Source organism: Gossypium hirsutum, chromosome D11 (genome assembly GCF_007990345.1).
Source record: "Gossypium hirsutum isolate 1008001.06 chromosome D11, Gossypium_hirsutum_v2.1, whole genome shotgun sequence".
Classification (NCBI taxonomy): Eukaryota; Viridiplantae; Streptophyta; class Magnoliopsida; order Malvales; family Malvaceae; genus Gossypium; species Gossypium hirsutum.
In genome coordinates, this window is record NC_053447.1 from 30030416 (window position 1) to 30041210 (window position 10795).

The 10795-nt window shown below is 29.8% G+C and overlaps 1 protein-coding gene across 2 annotated transcripts; it reads left to right on the top strand.

The window, feature by feature from the left end:
* Positions 1–1489: 1489 nt before the first annotated feature.
* On the top strand, positions 1490–3657 carry LOC107913362 (transcription factor bHLH18). Of its 2 annotated transcripts, none has more exons than XM_016841920.1 (5): positions 1490–1578; positions 1693–1758; positions 1839–2435; positions 2531–2911; positions 3018–3657. In XM_016841920.1, the coding sequence occupies exons 2-5, from the start codon at positions 1723–1725 to the stop codon at positions 3090–3092; spliced, it is 1089 nt and encodes a 362-aa protein (XP_016697409.1). In that variant the 5' UTR covers positions 1490–1578; positions 1693–1722; the 3' UTR covers positions 3093–3657. The 2 variants fall into 2 exon arrangements, with proteins under 2 accessions (XP_016697409.1, XP_016697408.1); XM_016841919.2 differs by having other exon boundaries at positions 1508–1593.
* The last annotated feature ends 7138 nt before the right edge of the window (positions 3658–10795 follow it).

Sequence of the window (10795 nt, forward strand, 5' to 3'; positions counted from 1 at the left end):
AAGTGATATAAACGGTACAATTTTTCATTTATTTATTTATTTATAGTTGGATTTGATAAATTACATATAAACTTTTTATGACAGTTCCATTTCATAAAGTTACGTTATCCATAATTTCAAAACTCGTACAAATTAATGTGGCCTTTTTTTTAATAAAGTTTTGCAAGGAGTTTTAAAGAAGCAATATAAATTTATACAAAAAGAAAAAATGAATGGGCAAATTGGCAATGGAATTGAGAAAAAGGCATAAAATCATGATTTGGTGGTTGCCCGCAATCTTTAGTACCAAATAATACCACGAATCTTGGGGACTCCCACCAATTAATTCTTAGTCTTCTTTATAATTAAACCAAATTAGCAGAATTTTATTTGATTAGAATGTTGTTGCCATTCATTTCCTGAATGTGTTGGGTAATGAGTTTGATTTTAAATATAACGTGGATTTAGTGGTTCTCGAATGGCACATTTTCAGCCATGTTGGTAGCTTATTTTATTAACTCAAATAAAAATAAATTATATTATATCCCAAAGGATTTTCTTCTCCTAATTTACTTGAATGCGCATGCCCTGATTTTGTATGTTCCGTCAAACAAAGATATTAAAATGGTCCAATGCTAAGGTTCACATTGAATTGAAATAATCCCAAATCATAACAAGATCGGCATAGATGCTTGGCCAGGACTGGTGCTTTGAGAAAATTAAAAAGAAGAAGGCAACGATTGTGATGATGATGATGAGATAAGAAGAGCGCAGGGTATTGAAGCTTTGACGATGATAATGATGATGCATTGATGTTCCTGATACCCATATTTTGTAACAAATTAATCATATAATATGGGTTTGAAAGCAATATGGAAACAAATTATAAATTCTTGACATGGACTTGAATGATTAATTCAATAATTATTTCAGTTTCTTTCTTTTTTCTTCTGTTGATTCGCAATCTTCTGTTTGGATCAAATTGGGATTATTTTATTCACATTTTGGTTTTCCAATTCAATTGAGAGAGTTGAATAATGGGTTCAGAATAAGGACAAAATTTCATGGGAAGTCCCTGTATATTATAATTTACTTCTTTACTTTTTGAATTGTATATTTTCAGTCTCGAGGTCAAATTTTTCTGTAACTTCAGTAAAATAACTTGATGTGCATCTTGACACAACTATTTTACATTTTCTCATTTTTCTTCTTCTTTTAAATATGTAAAAATTTGTCCAATTATAATGCCAAGGTAATTGTCATATAATCACCATGTTGTAAAAAGTAATATACATCAAATTATTTGACAGAATGGATGGAAAAAAGTTGGTTTTGTAATTACATATTTTAAAAGAGTAGAGGACTAGGAATGACCAAATTATAGTGGAGAGACTAAATTGGTAAAAATGCATGGTACAAGGACCTTACATAGAATTTGACCAAATTTCAAACGTGGTTTAGCGAAGGAGAGCTGGTTCACAGTTCACACACAACAACTATAAGAGAGAAACTGAGGAGAAGTCTTTTTCAGTTTTCGCAGCCATTGCAAAAGAAAATTGCAGCACTTTCCTAACTTTTCTTGTTCAACTTTCTTGCTAGGTCTGAAAAGCAAAGGTTTAATTGCTGTGTTTCAATTCCGTAAATTTGATTTTAGGTTGGTTTAATTTTCTTCATATCTAAACTGTTTGGCCTTCTTTGATCTTACATTTTCAGGGTAGCCTTAATTCACATCTGGCCACAACTATGGATTCTTCATCAGCTAAATGGTTATCTGAATTGGTATGTACCAAGATGCAAATATATATATATATAAATATATATGTGAACAGTTTTTCTAACTTGGGGTTTCGAATTTCCAGGGAATGGATGAATACAACATCATCCATCAATGTCATATGAACACTTTAGCCGAACTCACCACCGCAGATGACTTGGCGACGGCCCTTGTGGGAGGAGGGAACTTGAAGCAATCATTCTCTTCGGAGAGCTATTCATCTTACCCTAACTTATACACCAAAAATACCACCACCACTATCAGCGGTTCATCATCCATCGAAACTCCAGATTACAGACCTGCCAAACATCTCAAAACCACCCATCATCATCATGTTCCACCTAAACCTTCTTCTCCCACCTCTCAAATCCTTTCTTTCGGCAACTCCAATTCACTGCCCGCTACCTCTCATCACCACTATTATAACGTCGACAACACCGTCAACCCTAAAGACGAGACGGTATCTTCGGGAAATATGAACTTTTTACCTCCGGTAACAAATGGTCCTTACGAGAGCACAAATTATGCACCTAAAATCAATAATCATGGGGTCAAGAGGACTTATTCTATGACCAGAACCCCTTCGGTTGCTCAAGATCACATCATAGCTGAGCGAAAGAGAAGAGAAAAACTCAGCCAGCGTTTCATAGCACTCTCAGCTATAGTTCCTGGCTTGAAGAAGGTATACCATAAATCTTTTCTTCGTATCATCCATCCTTGTTTTTATTTTTCTTAATTTAGATTTCTTTGACTAAAACCATGAATTTCTGTTTGTAGATGGATAAGGCTTCAGTTCTTGGTGATGCTATAAAGTATGTGAAACAACTTCAAGAACGAGTAAAGGTGCTGGAGGAGCAAACCAAGAAGAGAACTGTGGAATCCGTAGTTTTTGTGAGGAAATCCCAGTTATCAGCTGATGATGAATCCTCTTCATGCGAAGACAACAACTCCGAATTAGGCCCGTCATCTGATGCAGCACTGCCGGAAATCGAAGCTCGAGTCTCTGACCACGATGTTCTCGTTCGAATCCATTGCGAGAACCACAAAGGTTTTGTGCCCAAAATACTAAGCGAAATCGAGAACCTCCATCTATCTGTCGTTAATAGCACTGCCTTGCCTTTTGGGAACTCCACTCTCGACATAACCATAATCGCTAAGGTAATTAACTTCAACAAATTTTATTTTCTTGGGAATTTTTAGTCAACTAAAACTGAATTTAACGTTACCAATAAAAAACAACCCCATTTCTTCTCTTTTTTTGCAGAAAGATTCTGAATTCAACATTACAGTGAAGGATCTTGTTAAGGACATCAGAGTGGCTTTATTGAAGTTCATGTGACATCCAACAAGACATGTCATTGATTCTTAACTTTCCACAAATATCTTTAAGTTGTTTTGAACTCAAATCTTGTAAGGGAAACCATGGCTCTCCTTTTTATAGACCAAATCTCTAGCTTGTACCCAAAAAAACTTGTTTTACCGTGAGGTTTGTTTCAGCCTATATAGATAGTGCGGGATTCTTTTTCTCTTCTTTTTTTGCGTGGTTTTCCACGTTTGTATTACCCCGCCTGCAAATCATAATAGGCTTTCAAATTTCATTGATTTTGGTTTCTTAGAGAACGTAGGGATTTCATTAACCTTATCAATATTTTTAGTGAAATCTCTCTCTTCTCTATGAAATTTGCTCAAACAGTCGGTCAACTTAGTGTTTTTGATATTGGTCTATGTCTATATACATTGGGAAGATGAGCCTGCAGTTTCTCTTAGAATTGGGTCTGTTTTTGTTTTTTTTTTCAGGGGTCTGGGGTCTGATCTTTGTGTGAAATTCCCCTCTGTAAAATGTTTATCCTCTGTAACATTTGATCGTTGAATCATGCAAAAAAGTATATGTATATTTTCATTAATTGGAAGTATTCTCATCAATTCTCTGTATATACTCGGATTGAACATATGAAATCCACATATGGGCTTAGCCACCCCATCACAGTTTCACCTTGTAAGCTACAAGAAAGTAGTGCTTATGATTATAACATAATAACAATAATATCAATTTAGTTAAATATGAGATTTCAAATTATTGATAATCTTCCTCACAATATATATAATCCATAATCTCGACGTAGAGAAAAGCTAAGTAGTAAATACAAATAAATTTTCAACCCTAATTAAATAATTATTCTTTTTATAAAATAAAAATATTAATATGAAAATACTTATGTCATTTTATATTTTATGTAAAATCTAGAAAAATATAAAAGATGTAATTTAACCTAAAATAACATAATCTTCAATATCTTAATTTTACTATTTTAATCATGATAGTTGATACTATACCGGTATTGGTTGTACCAGTCGATATGTATTGTTTTAGTCTTAAACTGGTACTACGTAATCTATGTTCCGTTTCGATCAAAATTTTGACGAATTTTGACCATTTTGGTGTGTTTCGGCTTGTTTGGTCAATATTGACCTGTACCGGTGCATATTGACTTGTGCTGATTGGTACAAAATTTTGATATTTTAAACTAACTTTACATTTTTGTTACGTTAACCATATTAATTTTTCTACAATTATATTTAAACTTAATAGTTATTAAATTAAATTATTGAACCTAATTAATAATTTTAAAACTTATATTTAAATATAAATATATTTATATGGAGGTAGTTGATATATAATATAATATAATATAATATAATTTTGATCAAAATATATAATTTATTAGTATATAATTTATTAGGAAACTAAAAATTATATTATAAATATATATAAAAAATATTTACAAATATTGATAAACTTAAAACAGTAAATCAAAACATGCTGGTATTAATATTTACTAATATCGAGACAAGAAGGTACAACCTATTAATACAATACTAACTACTTGATTTCAACCTAAGCTTTATTTATTTGTTATATTAATATTTATCAATCATGTACCCTAATCTATTAATCAATTATGGCATGAAATGTTAAAAACTATGAAAAATTAAATTTATGGTATTTAGATTGAATTTAAATTTAAATAAAATGATTTTATCTTCCATCATAATCTTTATATGCAATGCAAAGTGATATATCTTCCACCGTCCTCTCCACATCACGACGGTTAGGTAACATCAAGCAACTCAATCTAATTTTCAGCATCAACATCAAGAAAATCAACGTATCATTAAGGTATTTTTATTGGAAACCCTAAATATATAATACAGAGTAGTTAATTATGTAGCTGTTTCAAACAAATCATGATCTATATCTGTTCCCATTATTATTAGAAAGATAGTATTTACACATGAATCACGCCATTCCTATAATTTTCACCTATTGTCAGCTGTCTGCTAATTGAAAAAAGGTGTTCTTTACTTCTTCAACCTCGTTTTCTAACTTGACGTCCAAACTAATTATTATTTCCCTCTTCTTTAATTTACTTCTTCAAACAATTATGAACGCGATATAGAGACGAATCGCGGTCAAAATATACATATTCCTTCTAGAAATTTTAAAAGAACAGGCGTACACTAACATTAACATATTTCTAGATATGAATTACAGTGTGATATTAAGAGGAAAAAAGAAAGTTGGATGATCTAAGAAAATCTGTCATCTCCAACTATTAGGATTATATTTAGATTGCAACTTGCTTGTAATTTGTCATTTGACTTCGAACCACGTTGAAAACAATTGCAAATTATCTAAAAGCAAGTTGGGATATATAATAGCAAGTACAAAAAGTTTATCATATATACTATGCTTATGACTTGATTATAGATAACTTCAGCTGACCGGGATTCTTAACTTTGGATTTCTTGTTTCTTGGGTGTGGGTAGGCTGCAATTCGGGTATAGTTTCTCCATAAATTAATCAGTTGGATGATTAGATTAGCATTATTTTATTGATTAATGAAATGGGCAAATGGTTGGATTGTTTTTGAAACTTGAAGATTTGCAAGATGTAAGGCATATAAAGTTGGTAGTATAATTGGAAAGGTGGCTTCCATTATTGCTCCAACCTCCAGGAAAACGGGATCGATGTTACCAAAAGTTGCTGCGAGTCAACAGCCCACCATTTCCTCTTTGCATCCATACGTTTCAATTTTAGAGTTAACTTCAATCTTATTTAATTATCCAATAAAACAACGTTTAGTTTTTCAACTTAACACTTTTTTCTCTCTTTCATATTCTTCTATGTGACAAGACGGCAACAAGTTACACATTAATTTTGGAACTTAACAAATATTTTTTTAAAATTAATCCTCGATATGATGATGTAGTATTTTAAGGTTATGTAAACAGAGGCGAAGCTAGAAATTTTATTTAGGGGCCGGAATTAAATTGTTTATAATAGTAAAAATACAATTTCACTATTTTAATAGCTTATATCTTTATAAATTTTAAAGGATTAAATCAAATTTTTATTATTTTAAGAGGACCAAAGTACAATTTTATCCTTACAAATTTAAAATTTTAAAAATTTTAAAGGACTTAATTAAAAAAAATTTCATTTTAAGGAGAGCTGGGCCATCCCCCTTAGCTAGGTCTTTATATGTAAAGTCATCACTTCAATTTTTTAAAAAAACTTATATAAAATCAAAAAAATATATATTAAAAATTATGATGATTTTTCTTTTTTTTTCAAGAGATAACGTGGTACAATTTTAGAGTACTACATCATTATCTTAACAAAATTCAAATTCAAAGACTAAATTAAAAAAAAAACTATAATATAAACAAAAAAAAATTAGAATAAAATGAGAAAAATTGTGAAATCCAAATACTAATCTTACTTTATCCATTTAATTTTCTATTTTCCAAGTAAAACTTAAACCTATGGCAATTAATGAAAACCATGATAATTAAAATAATTCTAACACTTAGGTAAAATGAGTGCTTCTTTCAAGACATGGATCTATACAAGTCACCAAATTAAAAAAAAAAAAAGATTTCATTTCTTTTTTTGAAAATTATAAAGCAATGTTTTTCAATTTTAATCTAAGTAATAATTTATATTCTTGAAAATTCGTTAGATTCAAAGGTAAAATAAAGTTTAATTCTCATTAAAATTTTTGCCACTGAACTATACTCGTTTTTCATTTTCGTATTTAAATTCTTTTTATCCAAATTGGTATTAAAAGTACACCCGTTTCTCAATTTGGTATCAAAAGTATGTTTTCGTTATATTTTTTAATCCATTTTTTGACAAATGTCAAAAAGTATTTGACGGCCAATCATATAGTGCCACATACATCTTTTTGTAAAAATTATATCTATCCTTTTTTCAAATATATATAAACATTAACAAAATAAAAAATAGAAAAAAAAATAAAAAAAATAAAAAAATCATATAAATTATACAAATAAAAATTACAAAATATGATAAATGAAAAAAAAGTTGAAATAGTAATATTATTATAAAAAATGTAAGAAACACTTGTAAAAATTATTAAAAAATTATAAAAATTGAAAAAAAATTGAAAAAAATAAAGTTCATTAAAATTTTTGAAAAATATTAAAAATTTTAATCTATACAAGTCATAAAAAAATTCATTTCCTTTTTTTGAAAAAAATTGAAAATTAGGTAGCAAAGATTTTCAATTTTAATCTAAATACGGTTTTATATTCTTGAAAATTCGTTAGATTCAAAGGTGAAATAAATTTTGAATTCCAAAAAGTTTAATCCTCTTATAGATTTTAAAATACTAAAAAACTTTGGTAAATTTCAATCAATAAAGTTTATTGAATGTAAAAATTTTTAAAATTTTAAAAAATATTAATAAAGTTGAAACGAGTACATAAGATCCATAAAATAAAAAAAAGTTCAAAATAAATATTTTTTAACTTTTTAATTAAAAATTTAGAGTAATTAAAATTAAAATCGGTTGCCTCTTTGTGTGATGAGAGTGTAGCAACAATAGAGTATTCTTTAGTGATTTAGTGTCACAACAATATGAAAACAAAATTTAGTGATTTAGTATAGTAATTAAAATTAAAATTTTAATGGTTGCCTCTTTGTGAGATGAGAATGTAGCAACAATATAGTATTCTTTAGTGATTTAGTGTCACAACAATATGAACACAAAATTGCTTTGCAAGTTATCATTCCTCATTTTAAAGACATTAGTTTTTATCATTCACTTAAATTAAGAATTTTACTTTCTTATTGTTATTAATTTATGTTTTGATTGAACAATGGAGACTTGAGATTTGTGCATTTAATTTCCAATGTGCCAAAGCAACAATAACGCTAGAAGATATATGTTATTGGTGGGCCTTCCAATGGACAAACGAACAATACCAGGAAATAATGGCTATAATATAAGGGAGGTCATTGTTCGAGCTTTGGGAACATGCACAAACCTTATTCGTTAGTTCTTACAATCTCCTAGTGGATCCAATGCCTGAAGATATTCAATGTCCTAGAACTTACATTTTTTGGTGGATTGGAGGAATGTTGATGCTAGAGAAGTCTGGAAAGTTAGTTCATATCAAGTATATTTGATTGTTATATAATTTCAAAATGGCTGGTACATATGGTTGGGGTTCTACCATTTTGGAAAGTGTATATATGGTGTTATGTAAGGTGTGTAGAGTGGAAAAAGTAAGTAAATGAATGCCTTAAGATTTTATAATTGTGGGAGTGGTATCGACCTTCGTGGATTGCACCTATACTCTTTCAAGATCTTAGTTTCTCTTTTGCTAGAAGATAGAATTTGAGGCATATGTTATAAATTCATTACATTCTAATTTTCTTTATATTTGTACTAACATTTCATATTTTAACAAAAGGTTCGAGCATCATAATCATACATCATACTAGAAGGACAATATCATAGGAATATGAGAATCTATTAATGTTGAATAAAATATTTTAGCAATTTATGTGTTATAATGATATTTATTTGCTATTGTTAATATCAAACCATAATACCAAAATAAATGCATTTGTTTGATTAGTTTTGTAGTTAGGGTGGATGGAGTGCCGGACGAAAGAGATCACTTTCATACTATCGATGGAAGCACGTGTGCATAATTGGTTTTTAGCATGTGCAGGTTGCTCAATATGCTTCTCTTGCAAGTTGCATCAATCTAATCGAATTTCAAGATAGTGTGGGATGGTCTAAGAAAGTCCATCAACTCCAAAAAACATAGATGACTATCATGTTATGGATTTGCATTTGGGGTCAAATAATAATTGGGCCATTAAACATGTAAAGCATGTTGCGCTGTTGGGCCAAACATCTTAGAAATGCCATAACCCACACAACCTGTTTCTCACTAAAATCCATCTATCGCATTACAACATTTAGAAAGTCCCATTCAACTATATCATATACTTTGCACATATTAAGCTTAACTGCCATTTATTTTTTACAACCTTCTGGCTTTTTTCTTAGAGTGAATAACCCCATACACTATCAACATATTGTATGTAATGAATCACTCTATGATAAATACTTTCTAATGTTCGTATATCATATCATTCAAATAAGCCTTTAGTATATTAGAAAGCACATTGGATAGGATATTGTATAATACAATTCACAAGTTAAATGACTGATAATCTATAAATTATTGTGCATCACTTTTCTTAGAATTAAAATAATTTTTTGTGTTGTTAATAATTTTGAGTAAATTAAAAATTCTAGAAAGAAGGGATTCATTGAAGAAACCTTTACATGTCGTAAAGATGGCATCACCCATTATTTCCCAATGGGTTTGAAAGAAGCTAGTTGGCATACCATCTTGACCAAGGGCTCTAGCAAGATACAGAAACATTATTCAAGACTTCCTCCTTACCAAGGATATAGTGAACAAAACATTAATCAAACATAACCTTTGTTTTGATTTTATTAGTAACTCTAGCTATATTAATAGGGCCATTCAAAAAGAATAATGAATGAAAGTACTTGGAAAACAATTGTTCATTATCTGTTTGATCAGTAACTGCTAGACTCGTAATTTTTCAAAAGCTTTATAAAGTTTTTTCTTTTTCCTTTTAGAAGCCATTCTTGGAAATATGACGTGTTATGATCACCATGTTATAACTAATTAACTAAGGGTATTTGTTTTTGATAAAGAAGATCTAATATATGTATAGAGAGATTATAGAAGATTATGTAGCTGATTTGTAGGGATTTATATTTAATTAGATTATATTATCTTTACTTGTAGAACCAGTACTAACATGTATATATATGTGTTCCCGATAGAGTAATAATGTCACACCCAAAATTTGGCGAACTTGATTCGAAGGCGTATAAATGTGAAATTACCTGTTTGGTGTAGTATAGTCTGCCCATTTACAATTTATTGGCAAATAAGAGTTGGCGTATGGTACCCTCCGTATAGGTAGTTAAAGATTTGTCTCAAGTTATTCTACTATTTAAAAAAGAATGTGTAAGATAAATTTAGGCCGATTACAACTTATTACAGCATAAAAGTATACTAAAAAAACCCTTTAAGGCGTAGTCCTACTATATGCCATATTGCTAAATTGTCCTCTGTATGCATAAAATCCTGACTCGCTGCTTCCTTGGCGTTGTCCCTCATGGCATACTCATTCTTACATTTTGACCTAAAACGTGAACAAAACACTTGTAAGTTTACTCGAACTTAGTGAGTTTAAATACAAAATACCTTGAAGCCTATCTAGTTGAAATCTTCATTTTGAATCTTTGAATCATCAACTTGTCTTTAACGAACACCTTTATAACATTGTATATGTATACCCGTATACATCATTAACCATTTTTATTGTATCGACTCTCATTTTGCTACTTGGTTAACTCCATATGTTACTAGACGATCATTATATCTTATTTTCTCTTAAAACAACAGAGATACTTATCAAATGATATCTAAATAGAGCCCACTTTTTACGGTTTTACCCTTCCACAACATATCATTTATCCTAGAATGGTTGTTCACAGATACTTTCTCTATCTTGGCGGATACTACTTACAGATCTTACAATTGGCGGAATCCCATACTGAGTTGAATAACTATCAAACTACCAACTAGATCACATTTTGACTCAAATCCAAA